Genomic DNA, 17687 nt, shown 5'->3' with positions numbered 1-17687 from the left:
AAAAAGCTTTGCGCAAGATGGGTGCCATGCTTTCTCACAGCAGATCAAAAACGCACTGACATGAAAATCTCTGAACAGTGCTTGGAGAGTTTTAACAAGAATAAAACTGATTTTGTGCATCAATTTATTACCATGGATGAGACTTGGATTCACCATTACACACCAGAATCCAAACAGTCAAAACAGTGGACAGAAGATGGTTATTCAGCGCCAAAGAAGACAAAATTGGTTCCATTAGCAGGAAAGGTCATGGCATTGGTGTTTTGGGATGCTAAAGGAATTTTGTTTATTAATTATCTTGAAAAGGGTAAAACAATAGCTGGAGAATTTTATTCCGATCTTTTAACCAGACTAGACAAAAAAATTCATGAGAAAAGACCGGTATGCAGAAGAAAAAAAATCATGTTTCATCAGGACAATACACCTCCCCACAAAGGTGTTTTGGCAATGGGAAAATTAAGGAATCTGCACTATGAATTGTTGGAACATGCACCCTATTCTTCAGATTTGGCTCCTTCTAACTTCTCTCTCTTCCCAAAACTAAAACTCTTCCTCACTAGTCAGCATTTTTCTTCAAATCAAGAGGTGATTTCAGCTGTAGAGGGGTATTTTGCAGATCTTACTGAGAACTACTACAGGGAAGGGATAATAGCGCTGGAGCATTGCTGGAATAAACGTATTAGTCTTAAGGGAGATTATGTTGAAAAATAAAAATAATTAAAATTGAAATTATAAATTCGTTTTTTCATTGTTAGGCCAAGAACATTTCAGACCACCCTAGTACAACTGATCAGTCACTAAAACTGTGTAAACAGCATTATCTAATCTCTATCAAAGCATTAATTAGGTTTCTAGAAAGTCAAGTTACTTGGCTGTGAGAAACCACTGAGTTAACATATAAGTTTGGGGGAATGACTAGTTAGGTGAGTAAATTGAATATTTAAAGCCTTCTTATATCTAATGGTTAGAGAACCTTTTTGAATATAAAAGATAATGCACTTGATGGGAGGAGACAGCACCTGGGACAAAGAGAATGAATTTCTTGATTTTTTTTTGTAACACGACTACCTTAAGCAGTATGTAAGAGAGGGGGCACAAAGGGATCGAGGGTCTTGAATTTGATTATCTCATTGCTTGATGAGTAAAAAGAGTAAGCAAGGGAGATAATTCACTTGGAAAGGATAGCAAAAGTGCATTATGAGCAGGAGTTAGCCAATGAGACCAAAATAAATCCTAGGGAGTTCTTTCAATACGTAGCCAACCAGTGTCAATAAGATTGACACTGGTTGGGAAAAATGATAGAATGATAGCCAGTGAAGAAGATATAGTACAGATGTTACATAAGCAATTTATGAAGGTATTTCAACCTTGTGGAAGTAACATCATGCAGACCTGGAGAGCAGTGGAAAGGGAGGAAGAGTTATTGAGTAAACTTGATGTTGATAAGGCTGTAGGACTTGATGGTATATCACCAGATGTCTTGAGGGATAGTTCCAGAAAATTAACAGCTTTAACTTACCTCTTTAACACTCGAAAAATCTAATTCATTAGTGTTAAAGAAAGTGGAAAGAGGGCAAAATTGTTCTGGTTCACAAAAGGGATGATAAGACTAAGACTTATCTGGACTTGTGGTAAAGGTATCAGAGAGAGGCTATTAAGGACTCGGATTCAGAATTAGGTCAACAACAACAACATTATTTTTGATAGACAGCATGGGTTTGCTAATGGGAGATCATATTTTTGCAATCTACTCACTTACTATAACATGGTAGCAGATGCATTGGACAAAGGGGTTATATACATAGTATTATATTTAGATTTTGCTAAAGCCTTTCATAGATTGGCACATGACAAGTTACATGCAAGCACTGGAATGGTTATGTCTGAAAGGCATCAGCAAGTTCTGGAAGGGAGAGAAATATCTCAGAAGAGGATAGTTACTGGTAATGTGTCCCAAAGGTCTGTTTTGAGGTCACTGCTGATTAATTTGTATGTAAATGATACTGGGAAGGGCTTGCATGGTGATATACAATTGCTTGCAGATGATGCAAAGTTGGGAAGAACTATGAGGATTAGAACAGTTGTTGCCTTTCAAGTGAACTTGAATAGACTTTGCGAACAGGAAAAGAAATGGTACACCAGTTCAGCATATCAAAAATGTAAGGTTTTAAAGTTTGGGAAACACAGATAGAATGCAGAGTATAAGATTGGTGGAGATATCTCAGAGGAGGTGGAGGAGATGAGATCTGGGGATGTTGGTGACCGATAATTTCAAGGATCTTTTGCTAAAATTTTGAAGATAGCACAGCGCATTATGACAATGATGCAGAGAACACTGACATGTAGGAGTAAGGATGTTATGATTCCACTGTACAAGGCTTTGATTAGATCACATATTGATTACTGTACATAGATTTGGTCACCTGGTTTTCAACAGGATGAAGAAATACTGGAAAGGGTTGAGGGATGATTGACTAATGTGGTTTCTGATCTCTGGAATGTTGAATATGAAGACAGATTGAAGGAATGAAAATTGCAGAGTCTGGTGGATGGAGGGAAGAGTGGAGGATATGATCGAGATGTATAAGTTGGTAAGGGATTATCGGAATAATTGTAGATATGATTTTTCACAGAATTCGTGGAGACAGAAGGAGAATGAGAGACCCATCCCTGGAAACTGTATAGGGAGGTAAGCAAGGGGGAATGAAGAGTAAGTTTTCTGCATGAGTTGTAGGCGGTTGGAATGCACTGTCTGGAAGTGTGATGGGTGTGGAGAAACTAAATGCATTAATTTTACATATCTTTATGCTGGAATATATTTAAGTTTGGTGTTAGTAATGGCCACCAGAGTCATTAGTTAAAATCTAGCAAACACTTCCACTATTAGCCTTGCCATTTTCTCCAAATTTTCTTAAATAAATTCTGTAGATTTGGGATTAATCTAATTTCTGCTGTTTAAGTCTCCAACACAATGTAATTTATATCTTTTATTCTTATATTTAATTATTAATATAGTAGAGTCAGACTCATAGTGATAGGCCCACTCAACCAGCAACGTGTCTATCATAATGAAATTTGATGTTATTTATACTCCCTGCATTCACAATGTATTCCAGTCACCAACTCTCCATATAAAAAATTTGCTCCTCACACTCTCCTTCACATCTTTACACAATTTCCAGGGATAGTATCTTGTTCTTTCCTTCTTAAGATCCACTATTTTTATAATACCTTCTGTATTAATCTGATAGAATCTCTTAACTAATTTGAAGGTCTCTATCATATCTCCTCTTTTCCTCCTATCCACCATATTTATCCACGTTCCATCAACCACTCTGATAACCAACACTCCAGAATTCTGATATCAATTTGGTCTTTGGACCCTCACTAGTGTTTCTAACCACAAATGGACTGTTGTCCATTTGTGGTCAAACCAATGCCTTATAGACAGGAACCAACACCATCTCCTTATCCTTATATATCAATGTACTTTTTATCATAACAGAAGTACAATGTTTAGTCTTTGCAACACTTGCAATGTGCCCTCAGAACTTTAGTTAACTGTGTACCATAACCCCCTAGATCCTGAATCTCATTCACTTCTTGAAGTACAGCTCCACCTATACAATAGTTAGCTTTATATCTCTGCATCCCAAAGTGTAACATCTTGTATTTATTAATAATGAAACTAGAACCCTACTCAAAATGTCAATTCAAATCTTCCTGTAGAGAATTAACATCAGCAATACTCCTGATAATTCTATCTAACTCTGCATCATCAGCAAACATTTGAAGATCCCTAGTCAATCCACATGAAATAGTATTAATAAATAAATTAAACAGCAGGGGTCCAAGAACAGAACTCTGAGACATTCCACTGGTCAGTCACCTTCCTTTTCTGAGACACTGCTCCATCATACACAAATTGCTGGTATCTTTCAGAAAGCCAATCTTCAATCCATCTAATCAATCTGTTATCCCATTCCATCTTCTGCAGCTTATTACCAATGTCATGTGGTAATCTAGCAAATGGCTTTGTTCATTTACCTTATCCAATGCATTTGTTACCTTACATAAAATGTAAGCAGACTGCTAAAACAAGACCTGCACTTCACAAACCCATGCTGATCATCATCATAGAGAATCTTATGTCTACCAACCCAATTCTGTATTCAATTCCTAACCAGTTTCTCCAACACTTTGACCACAACTGCAGATACACAGACCAGTCTAGAATTGGAAACTTCTGTCCTAAAATCATGCTTGTGGAGAGGTAACATTTTGCCTTCTATCCACTCCTTACAAACCTTCCCCACTCATTAAATAACCAGGTCAAGAGCATAGCTAACTCTTTAAAAATACTTGGTGATATGCCACCCATTCCCATAGCCTTATTAACCGCCCTACTGGCAGAGGTGGATGAAATAGTGAGATCAAATTGCACTTCTTATCCATGTTATTCAATAGATGTTATAGAATCGTATCCAGATTTAGCTGGATATCTATAGACATCATGGCTTGTTGGAGGGTTAACACCTAACCCAAGCAACACTTGATACACTTCTGATTTTTCAATTTTAATTCTCCTAATACTTGCCTCCCTTCCACATGTTGCACAACATCATTTACACCAGTATGATATAAACACTGATGAACTGTTTATTAAATAATTCCACTATATCATTTGCTATGGTTGCTTGGCTACCATAACTATCCACCAGTGTCAATCTGCAATAATTATTTTTTCCCTTACTTGACACATGGCAGATAATCCTTTGGATTATCTTTGACTTGACTGGCCAATTTCTTCTCATATTCTACTTTTTCTTTTTTTAGCCATGCTTGTCACTTTTCAGGCCTGCCATTTATATTCTTCATGCATCAGGTACAAACTGTCTTGTACCTCGTCCATAACTTTTTTTTACCACACTGCTCGCTTGATTTCACTGTTCATCCATTTTGCTCCTACTCTATTCGTTTAACTCTTGGTATGCAGTTACACACTGTTTGTGTCGGATACTGCATATCTTTTCCAATGTATTGTCAACATCTTTTCTGTAAAACTATCAAACACTGTAATGATGTTGAATACGGAGCTTCTCATATTTATCCACGTTATATTTTCACATACTGTATATACTTTCTTGATAAAAACCTTTTCCTATTTGAGTGCCTTCCAAACCAATACCTCATGATATCACTCTCACCAACAGTGTTGATACCTCATTCACAACCACATCCTGTGAGAATATCACCAAATCCAGCACAACCAAAAACCTCATGATGCTTCCATCATATGCTTCTTAAGATAGTTATTGTGAAGAAATTTATTTTTTTATATAAATTAATTTCTTTCTTTATTATTATTTTATTTTTTTTTAAAATGTCTCTACTGGTCATTTTCCTAAAAACACTACCTGCAATAGACTTCCTTTGAGATCATTATCAGCACTATACCTGTGAACTGGTCTCAAACTTAAATATGCTGATATTTTCATCTTGGATAAAAAAATGATGCCTGACCTGAAGTACATACTTCAGGTCAGCCTGGTTGGATGAGTGGTTAGTGTATCCGCTCTCCAGCCAAAAGGTTGTGGGTTCGAATCCCACCTCGGGCATGGATGTTTGTGATTGTGTGTGGAAATACCAATGGTGGTCGGCAGTAGATGGCGTTGGTGTAGTTGCGGTTAGTCATAGGCAGTGGATTGATAATACTACTGTTTTCTACATTATATAATACTTTGTGTAGGAATGAATTACTCACGTTCAAGTGGCCTTGAATGGATTTCTTTGATTGCAGTGTTGATGGATTTTATACGTTTTGGAATTATACCAACAAATCAAAATTCAATTTTCTAACACGCTTTGAAGATCAGAGCATACAGATAATCAATTTCTTTCTGTTCATCACTCTACAGATGAAGCAAATTGATTATCTGTTTCACTGCATTATGATGATCAGATAAAATGTAATGGTATGTTGAATATGAGAGAGGACATGAAAGGGTTGCTGGAAGAAGAGAGAGTGAAGAGTGAGAAAGTGAAAATCGTCAGTATTTTACCTCGATATGATAAAAATGAATTAAGAAGAAGTGTGATAGTGACAAAAGATTCAATGTGTAGGCTGCATAGAAGGAATGGATGCGAATTTTTGGATGTGTGGAGTGAGTTTGAGGAAAGATTGGATTTGTGTAAGAGGGACGGCCTACACTTGAATGTGTCTGGTATCAGGAGTCTAGAAAAACTAATAACTGGTATGAGACCTAACACAGAGAGTCAGAAAAACTAAATTATAAAAGGAGGAATGGTGAGAACGCGAATGTAAGAGCAATAATGTTATATAACTGTGTTAAAGATGGGAATGGTCTCTGTCATGGAAATGTTGACTAAGAGAGGATGATTTCAACTTTGTGCTCGTCCAGTTTGAACCCATCAAACGTATACAAAGATGTTTACATGTATAAGGAACTAGAAAAGAATAGAGATCTGCAAGTTGCCCAACTGTGTCATGCAGACTGCAGACAAGAGTATACAAAAGAACATACAAGTAGATTATTATGTCTGTACAAGAATGCTAGGAGTATCAGAAACAAAGGGGTAGAGTTTGTTGCCTTAGTCAATATGTTGGGACCTCAGGTTGTAGACATTAGCGAGACCTGGCTATCAGAATCAGACATACTAACTAATATCGAGTGTAAAGGGTACACTGTTTTTAGGAAGGAGAGAGAGAGAGGATAGGGGAAGAGGGGGTTGTGCTACTAATGATATCGGATGACTTGAATCCAGTTAGAGACCTATGACTGTAGTACTACTATTCCTAACAGTATTTCATGCGGCAGTGAGTCTGAAGCCATCTGGTGTGAGGTGGAACCTAACAAGATCAATTACATAGTGGGATGTTGGTACAGAATAGGATTGGTTGTTAGTGATGAAGAAATGCATTACCAAATAGACAAGATGAGCACGAAAAGAGTAATCATAATGGCAGAATTTAATTATCCAAATATTGATTGGGTAGCAGTAGAATCTCATGAGAAGAATGAAAATGCATTTATTGAGCTTGCAGGACAACTTCCTCAAGCAACATATGACAGAAGAAGCTCGAGGTCAAAGAGTTTTAGAATTGATTATAGTGTCATAGGGCATTTCAGTTAAAGATGTAACTGTTCTGCCTCTGGTTGGTGACAGTGATCATGCGGTACTCACTTGGAAAACGACTAAGTTTATGAATGTTCCATTCAGAAAAGGTTACATGCTGAACTAAAAAGCAGGAAATTGTGACAAACTGAGAAGTATACTGAGTTCAATGGAATGGGATCGGTTGTTGGATGGGAAGAATATCGACATGCATGGGAAGCATTTAAACAATACTTAAATGATGCGATATCAAAATGTTTCCCAAGAGTTAGAAGAATAAATAGGGTGGGAGTCAAATGGATGTGTAATCTTATTAAGCAAGAGATTTGTAAGAAAATGATGATGTGGAAGGAATACCATGTGCATAAGGATGATGTCCATTATGAAAATTATAAGTGGCAGGCTAGAATAGTCACAACTGTTGTACGGAAAGCAAAGTCCAAGTATGAAAAGAAACTGGCTCTGCATGCTAAAAACAACCCACAAGAATTCTATCAATATGCTGCTGAATATGAAAGAATAACTCTTCTAAATGCAGATGGAGTGAGCGTTACAGATGCAGAAGAGGTTGTTTAACTAATGAGTGCCCATTTTGTTAAAAGCTATCAACCTGGTGTTTGTGACATTGAGCTCACTGCTACCTCTTCACTGGATGAAGAAATTAGTTTTAGAAGAAAATGAAGATGAAGAAAAAAGTATTAGAACTGTTGTACAAACTGAATAAGAATTCAGCAACATGTGCTAAAAGAGTGTTCAGTTGAACTGGCTATTCCTTTGACTAGACTGTTTAATATGAGTTTCAGAACAGGGAAGATTCTACTAGAATGGAAAGATGTATGGTAATTCCACTGCACAAGGGTGGTGCAAAGACCAATGTACCCAACTATCGTCCAATTAGTATTTCAGGAGTGGTGGTGGTGACGATTTTGGAAAAATTGGTTAGGGCTCGCATTCAGAAATGGGTTGACAGTGAATCTCTACTTTGCAATGAGCAACATGGGTTTACTATGAGAAGGTCATGTTTTAGCAACTCGCTTGCATTCCATAACAATGTTACCATTGAACTAGACAAGGGGAATGGATACACTATGATACTTTTTTAGATTTTGCTAAGGCTTTTCACAGAATACAGCATGGTAGACTGTTGCATAAATTGGAGAATATGGGTTTGGATTATAGAATATTAGTGTGGATAAGAAGATGGCTGACTGACAGATATCAAAAAGTGGTATGTGGAGGGTGCGAGTCTGCAAGATTTAAGGTAATCGTTGGTGTACCACAAGAATCAGTGCTTGGTGCACTGCTATTCAATCTGTACATTAATGATATTGGGAAGGATTTGACAAGTGACATACAGCTATTTGCTGATATGCAGTACTTGCAGAATGATTTGAATAGGCTGGAATTGTGGGTATGAGAAAATGGATGGCAGTTCAATGACAGTAAATATAAAGATATTCATTTCAGCATGATTAGATATCCAATGTTGTATTATATTGGTGATTATGCTTCTGACCAAAGGGCTTCATCTGTACTGACTGAGCTACGGAGGCTCCCTTCACTTCCAATTCTTCTAATACTTTCCTCCCTTCTACATATTGCACTGCATCGTTAATGCCAGTGTGATATATGCGGATAAAGGGCTCGTTCAATAATTCCACTATATCCTTTGCAACTGTTATTCTGCTGCCAAGACTATCCACAAGTGTTGACCTGCCATAATTATTCTTTCTCTTGCTTGTCATATAGTGGAAAAGTTCCCTTGAATTAACCTTGGCATGACCAGCCAATCTCCCTTCATACTGCACCTTTTATTTTTTTTACCATGCTTGTTACCTTTCTAGCCTGCACTATATACTCTTCATGGATCCACTCACCACCAACTGACTTGTACCTCCTCCATAATATTTTCCTTTTCAGCACAGCTTGCTTGATTTCACTGTTTATCCATTTCACTCCTACTCTATTTACTTGCTTAATCCTTGGTATGCAATTATACATTGCCTTTGTCAGATGCTACCGTGCGAGTTTCCATGCATTGTCAACATCTGTTCTGCTCAGCTCATCTACCCAAGGTATTGATGCTAACTAACTAGAGAGCTTCCTATAATCACCTTCTTTATTCTTTCACACATATATCCATTTTTGGCAGTAACCTTATCTTGTTTCATCACTTCCCACCTAAGTACCTTATGTTCACTCTCACCAACAAGCAGTGTCAACTCTTCATTAATAACTGCATCTTGTGACGTTATCATGTGACGTTATAAAACATTAAAGTCTCGAGTTGCTTCAGTCACATGCTACTTAAGATATTTATCTTAAGCAGCATGTGACTAGCCTGTTTATTTCAACTTCACGCCACACAAATTCAAAATCTATGCATGCACTATCAATATTTTACCAATTTGTCAATATAAATATCATGCACTTCCACATTTTGTCTGACACTGTTCCTCTGCAATCATTAAGAGCACTCTTCCCCCCCCCTCCTCTTTTCACATTTCTATCCCTCTGGAAAATTCTGTATCCTTCTATTTCTATTCCAGACATCACATCCTCCTCAGACAACCAAGTTTCACTTATTCTAATTTCTTTGAGCATACTGACTTAATCAGTATGCTCAAATCAGATTGGTGAGATGTAGGATATAGAAATATGTTGATAACAGTAGTATTCTATGTGGTTATCAGCATGGGTTTGATAAGGGGAGATCATGCTTCACATGTACTATAACAAGGTGTCAAATACCTTGGACAGGGAGATGCATATACAGTGATGTACTTAGATTTTGCAAAGGCTTTTGATAGACTGCAACATGACAAGCTCATAAATAAATTGAAACAAATGGGATTGGATAACAGACTTCTGAGTTGGATCAGTGACTGGCTGTTGGATAGGTTGTATATAGGGATGCAGTATCTTGAAAGAGAAAGGCTACTGGTGTGCCACAGGGGTCAGTTTTGGGGCCATTGTTCAATTTGTATGTTAATGATATTAGGATGGGTTTAACTAGTGATTTGCAGATGATCCAAAACTGGGGAGAGCAATGCAGAGTCAAGCAGATGTTACGACCATACAAGTTGACTTGAATAGAGCAGGTAAGTGGAACTGTCAGTTCAATGTTACATTGTGTAAGATTTTGAGATTTGGAAAGCAATGATAGGATGCAAAGTATACACTTGGTGGGGAAACTTTAATGGAAGTAGAGGAGATGAAAGATCTAGGAGTAGTGGATAATGGCAATGATGCAGAGGACCCTGACATTCAGAAATAGAGAGGTTATGATACCACTGTATAAGGCCTTGTGTGGATTATTGTGCACAGATTTGGAAATTTCAGCTTTTATAAAAAACTAAAACTATGGAAAAGAAAAATGAATGAAGACGGAGACAATGTTTCAACCTGTTGCAACAGTTTATGACCTCCAATGGAGTTGATTTCTCTTGAGGTATGAAATCCATTTTTGAAGAACACTTATCACAGCTTATCACCTGTTTGAGAAATATTTTCAAAATGATAATATCGATAAATTTGCATGGATTCAAGATCCATTTAATGCCAGTACTCCATCTGAATTTACTGCTGCAGAAGAAGAGAATCTTATTGAGTTGTTTTGTGACAATACGTTGAAAACAAAATTTAGCAACATGGAATTAACTGAATTTTGGATATCAGTAAAAGATGAATATCCCCTTCTGAGTGAAAAAGCTCAGAGAATTTTAATTCCATTTGCGACTTCTTATTTGTGCAAAACTGGATTTTTGGCGGTTGCTGTGATAACAACTAAGTATCATGCAAACATCAATGTGGAGAAGGAAATGAGGGTGGCTGTGTCCAGTTTGATTCCAAGATTTGAGAAAATGTGCGGTGATCAACAGGCTCATCCATCCCACTAATAATAATTAGTTGAATTTGTTCAATTACTTTTTTTTTTGTGATCTTAAATACGTTTTATTTAAATCTTTAATTAAAAAAAATTATTTGCTATTTCGCAAAGTGTACTTGTTAGAATTGGACATAGGGCGCCTTGGGAAAACCTGGATTCAGCAAGGCTGCCGAGAATCGAAAAAGTTTGGGAACTGCTGGCTTAGGCCTATATCAAGTCTGGACGAGATGTCTGGATGTGATGTAAGGGTAGTACTACCCATAACCAGTACAAAGATTAATAAAAAAAAAATTAATATAATGGTTTTGAATTAAAAATATCATAAACAAATACAAAGATTAACATTTTGCAAAAATTTAAAAACACAGGATTCAGATAAAATCTATCCCAATGTAAAAGGCTCCAGAAGATTGGTAGAAGTGGTGCAATGACTGTATCCATGACAAAAATGAGAATAGGCTACAAAAAGATGATAAATGGTTAAACTGAAGAATAGTATTATATACATGCATATTCTAACCCAGGGGTCCCAACCCTATACCCGCGGGCACCATAGCGCCAGTCTACCAATTTGTGTGTGCCTGCCGCTGTTCAACCGTACACCGTATAGTTTGAAATAATCACGCAACAATTCATGGCATGCTATATGACGCATGCGTTAATGACACATGACGAGTATTAAATGCATATAATGTAAAATAGACATGCATTCGAAGTTGTTCATTCCAGTTTAAGAACTGGAATATCATCATATTCTCCTAATTATGAAGCAATGGCCAATGAAATGAAATGCCAAAGATCACGCTAACTTACATATATATATTTAAATTTTTATATAATGTAAACTTTTACGTAATAAAACATTTGATTATACTGTAAACTTTGTATGTATTCATTTAACAAACGAATTGAAAAAAATTGCTTGAAAAAATAGATGGTGCCTGTCGCCCTATTGGAATTTTAGAATGTGCTCTAGGAAACAAAAAGGTTGGGAACCCCTGTTCTAACCAATCGAGAAAGTAGCATGTAAGATGAGTACAATTTATGCAGACCCAAATAGTAACCACCTCTCTACAATCCCTGCAAAGGATGGACTGCCACAGGCAAGCATTATCTGGAATTATTTGCTCAGTTTGCACAAACACATGAGGGACTGCTATTGATCCCCCCCTCCCCTCTTGCCAATTTTTATATGGAAAATTTTGAAAAATGAGCCATACACTCAGCCCCCTCTCAAACCTTCTATCTGTATAAATGATGTGTTCTCTATTTGGCCTCATGGCCCAGACACATTAGACTCCTTCCTCAGTCACCTCAACAGCTTACATCCAAAAATCCAGTTTATGGTGGAAAAGGCAAATAACAATAGTTTACCCTTTCTTAATGGTACACTTTCCTTCACTGTATATAGAAAACTTAATCACACAGGCAGATACATTCATAAACTCTCCCACCATAAAAATTACAAAATCTGGTGAACATGCAAGGAGAGATATTATTTGATAATGACTTTAAGCTGGTGATGAGGCATCAGTATTTGCCAGATTAAAATGGAAAGGATTATTTTTGAAGTATTGGGGGGGGGGCAACAAATGAGAAACCATCTTCTGGAGGTGTGTGTGGTGACAGTGAAGATAGGTACATTTTTTTTTTTACATGAAGTCTGGCGAGCAAATAAATATCTTTTCAGAATATGCTGTGAACGTGACAGTGTGAATGAATTTAAAGAGCAATATGATAGATGTTCATAGCTGAGTGACACCTTTCATGATTTGCCTGCTGATTCCATGGAGGTCTGTTATTAATAATAATTATAATGATAAAATATTTTAAACTTCGGAGAAAAAACAAAACAGAGCAGTTGTTCAACAACTGTAATCTTCATATAAGGCATCCCATTAAACAAAAGGAACTGTTTTCCCTTTGAAAATTTTGTTTAAAATTTTGTCTAAAATAGAGAAGATTTTACCTTTATGGACAAATATTAACATTTGATGTTAATCATCTGTACTACTGTTTTACTCTAGTTATAATTGTCAATAGTGATGAATCTGCAACATATACAGGTGATTAAATCGTAAACAAAAGTTTGTACATGAGGTATCTTTAAGAGACTAGCAGAGGATGCTGACTTCACATCAACCAGCCTCAGTATTTCATAATACTAGAGACACACTTTTCTGGATGTGCACATTGCTATGCACTAAGAAAGGTAGCTACGCGGCCTGGTTATGACCTTTAAAACAGGTTTGTTACATATGTTCATGGGGGTTTCAAATACATTCACCATACAATTTTTTTTATACATCACAAGAGGAGAAAGAGAGAACCAGCAGTCACCCCCATAAGAAGATCCAGCTTGAGAGAAATATATTGTAGCAAAGGAGAACTATAATCTCAAACAGTTTTTTCGATATGTTGCAAGTAAAAGAAAAAAATGTATACAGCAGAATGATTTTAAAGAATACCGATGGTAGGGAGGTAACCGAATCAATTGATATAGTGGAATTACTGAGCGAGCACTTTGCAAGAGTATATCATTCAGGTGGTAACATTGCAGGAATGAAGGAACCAACAGCTTATACGGGAATTGTGGTGAATGAAGTGGAGGTGAATGTTCTTCTTCAACCTTCTGGTTTTGTCCACTGCTGGAAGAAGGTCTCCCCCCCATGATTTTCCAGATCACTCAGTTTTCTGCTTCTCCCATCCATCTCACTCCTGCAATTTGTTCCAGTTCATCTCTCCACCTTCTCCTCGGTCTTCCTCTTTATCTTGCTCCATCCATTGGTCTCCACTCTGTTGTTTTTCTAGTCCATCTCCCGTCATTGCATCTGGCAATTTGGCCAGCCCATCTGCACTTAGCCTGTTTAATGTATTTTACAATATCCATGACACCGGTTTAAAATCTTATCCAGATATTTGTCTTCCTATCTCTCTATGTTATTTTTAGCATACTTCTTTCCATGAGATGTTGTGTTGTTCTCATCTCTTTGTTTAGGGCTTCTGTTAAAGTCCATGTTTCTGCTCCATATGTTAGGACAGGAAGTATGCACTGGTCGAAAGCTTTCCTTTTTAGACCCATTGGGATGTCACTTCGGAATATGTCTCTCATTTTCCAATAAGCCATTCATCCAAGGTGAATAGTCTATTACAAAACCTTAATGTCAACACATCTGTGGGATTGGATGGTATACCAGCTCGTGTCGTACCTGAAGCGGCTAAAGATTTGTCCATGCCCCTGACCATTTTGTTTCATTTAAGTCTCGGGTCTGGGTTAGTCCCGAGGGGGTGGAAAGAGGGGAAAATAGTTCCATTGCATAAAGGCGGTTCTAAGACTGCTGTTGCAAATTACCGACTGATCAGCATATCAGGAATCGTTGCAAAGGTCTTGCAGAAAATAGTCAAGAGGAAAATACAGGAATGGATAGATGAAAATGGGATATTGTATCGGGGACAACATGGTTTTGTGAAGGGTAGATCATGCTTCTGTAAGTTGCTCATGTATTATAACATAGTGACGGCTGAACAGGATAAGGGTAATGGGTTTACAGTGATTCTACTGGACCTCGATAAGGCCTTTGACAGGATACCACATGGAATTCTAATCAGTAAACTGTAGCATATGGGGATGGATATAGGGTTAGTGAGATGGATAGGAGGGTGGTTGATGGAGAGATATCAGAGAGTGGTTGATGGAGAGATATCAGAGAGTGGTTTATTCAGGAGTAGAGTCCAAAAGACAGCTTGTGACTAGTGGAGTGCCGCAGGGTTCTGTTCTTGGACCACTACTGTTTAATTTGTTCATTAACGATCTGAGAAGAACTGTTCATTTGTTTGCTGATGATGCAAAGCTGGATAGAGCAATAGTGAATGCACAGGATGTCAAAATTTTGCAGGATGATTTGGATAGTTTGGAGGACTGGGCTAAGGAGAATGGATGTCAATTTAATGTGGCAAAATGTAAGGTTATGCATTTTGGGGTGAAAAGATTAGCAGCAGTATACCAAATTGGTGGAACTGTACTCCAGGAGATTGACGAGGCCAGGGATTTGGGAGTGTTGGTGGATAGGAAGTTGAAGTTTAGTGGGCACATATCAAAAGCGGCTAAATCACTTGGTTGCTGAAAAATACTTTGATGAGCAGAGACAAACAGGTTATTGTTCCTCTGTATCGAGCCTCGATAAGACCCCATCTAGACCAGCGCTTCTCAAACTGTGGGCCGTGGCCCCCTTGGGGGCCGTGAAATAATGACAACAAATTTAAAATGTTTTAAGACAAAGTAGATTTTTTTTTTAAATCTTAAAAGAAACGTATTTAGTTTTCATTATTTATTATTTCTTTTTTATATTTTAATGGAAAAATCACACAATTGGTATTGGTTCACATATTTTGCTTCCTGTGCATTTCAGCACATAATGAATATTAGTAAATATATGCTTATTCATATAAGTTTCATTTCAAAGGTATTGATAAGAAGCACAAAAAAAGACTGCAAACACAAAATCTTGAATATAAATACAATAAATATTATAATAATATATGTCTGTATTACGATTTTATTTTTTGATGGGAGCCATGAAATATTTTAATTTTTCCAAAGGGGACCTTGGCATCTATAAGTTTGGGTAGCACTGACCTAGACTACTGTGCCCATATTTGGGCACCAGGGGTTTCTTCTGGATGGGGAGAAGGTGGAGAGGATTCAGAGATGAGTGACCAAGATGATAGCAGGTCTGTGGAATGAACCTTATGAGAACAGGTTGAAGATTTGTGGGTTGCAGATATTGGTTGATAGGTGGAAAAGGGGTGATATGATTGAGACATTCAAATTACTGAAGGGTTTCTATAAGATTAATTCAGAAGATATTTTTGAGAATAGGACTGGTGGTGGGAGGACTAGGGGCCATCCACGGAAGCTGGGCAAGAGTGTCGTTAGCAAGGGTGTTCGAGCTAGGTTTTTTACTTGGAGAGTGGTGAAGGAGTGGAATAAGCTGCCAGAGTCTGTTGTGGGTGCCATGACTGTAAATGAGTGTTCAAGGCGAAGTATGATAGATACTGTGTGAATGTTGAATAGTTGTTCTTGACATGATGTTAGGGCCTCCCTCGATGAGTCTAAGGACTCCTTGGAGTTGCTCGTAATAATAATAATGAAAGGGCCAGGGCAATCTACATATTATACCACAACATTTAACCTCCAGGACAATCCAGAAACATTTTGACCATATTATGTATATAAATAATAGTATGCCTAAAGACAATATCATACACACACTTATCAACATACTAAGGGATAAATTTTATATTAATAATTCTTTCAAGTGGTAGATAAATTGCATCACACTGTGAGATGATCATCCTGCTTATTTCAAGTCTGAAGTGGTTTGATGAAATTTCATGTCTGTCTCCAGAGCAAAGTTTCTGGATTACTTACATCCATCTACTACTGTACTATAGTACAGTATACCCATACTACAAACCAAAAACCTATACTAATACTAAATACTATGCTACTAATAAAGGTTTAAAACCATTCATTTCGTCATTTGCACTAATAGGTAGCAAATAAATGAATTATTTTTATCAAGATATATCATTTTCAAATAAATCCACAAGATTTTACAGGAAAATGTTATGATATGAACAATCAAAATAAGTCTTACTCTTTCTTGAAAGTCCACTTCCCAAGTTATGACTCAAGTCAAAAGGATCTGCAAATGAGAAAAAAAATAGTAAAAGGAATATATAAGTCACTGCTATAAAAAAGAATTTTTGACTAAAAAATTGCATTGTCTCAATAAATGAAATGTTTTACTTGTTCATTAAGTTCTTCATTCAGGAGGTAGCTGTTTTCAAAGTCTGTTGCTATCTCTAAATTCAAGGAAATCCTTTACTAAATTCTTTACAATTGAAACACTGTTTTGATTTTTTCTATCCTCCGCACTTGCCATTCCTGCATTCCACAACCCCCTTTTTTTAATCTTTTTTTTTTTTTTTTTAATTCTACATATTTCCTTGAATTTAGAGATAGCAACAAACTCTGAAAATAGGCAAGCACATTAAAAACATTAATATTAATAAACACTCACTATAAAAAAATCTTATCCTCACACTTTTTATAACTTCCAGGGATGATCCCCTTGTTCTTTCTCTACCAGTCATGTAATGAAAAACTTTCTCCAGGTCTCTATGGATTTTTTTATAGAGTGTGTTTATTAATATTTGTACTGCTCCAACAGAACTATCCAGTCAAGCACATCAAATTTTTTATTTCTTCCTATCTTCCCATGTTCTTTCTTTGTGAATACTGGCTGTTCATACTCAAGTTTCTTTTTTCTAAATCTTCTTTTATCTGGTCTCTCCACCATTTCCATGGATTTTTCCTATGGCCTTTTCTCCTTGATTTTTCCTTTCTTTTAGTGTTATATGGTGATCAGCATTCATTTTAGAAATTACAATAGCTAAATAATTATTAAAGCAAATTCTATTTAAGATAACATAAGAGAAACATTCTCTCATATAGATAGTTTTCTTACAGTAACAATGATGTCCTATTTTTAACATGACAATTGTTATATTAGATTTAAGATTCTAGATTATCTACAGTCCTATTTATAGTTAACTTTTGAGGATAATGGCTGTAACCATTATCCTCAAAAGATTA

General features: G+C 36.7%; 1 protein-coding gene across 3 annotated transcripts in view; it reads right to left on the bottom strand.

The window, feature by feature from the left end:
• LOC150092574 (terminal uridylyltransferase 4-like) overlaps positions 1 to 17687 on the bottom strand; it is a 583753-nt gene that overhangs the window by 53327 nt on the left and 512739 nt on the right. For all 3 annotated transcript variants that reach the window (XM_090414413.1, XM_090414412.1, XM_090414414.1), the window contains exon 22: positions 16687 to 16734. In XM_090414413.1, the coding sequence (XP_090270539.1) occupies positions 16687 to 16734 (48 nt within the window). The remainder of the gene's footprint in view (positions 1 to 16686; positions 16735 to 17687) is intronic.

This window comes from Typopeltis vanoorti, chromosome 25, assembly GCF_054136105.1.
Source record: "Typopeltis vanoorti isolate ZY-2024b chromosome 25, IOZ_Tvanoo_1.0, whole genome shotgun sequence".
NCBI classification, from domain to species: Eukaryota; Metazoa; Arthropoda; class Arachnida; order Uropygi; family Thelyphonidae; genus Typopeltis; species Typopeltis vanoorti.
Note: the sequence above shows the minus strand (reverse complement) of the source record. Positions and strands in the feature narration are given on the sequence as shown.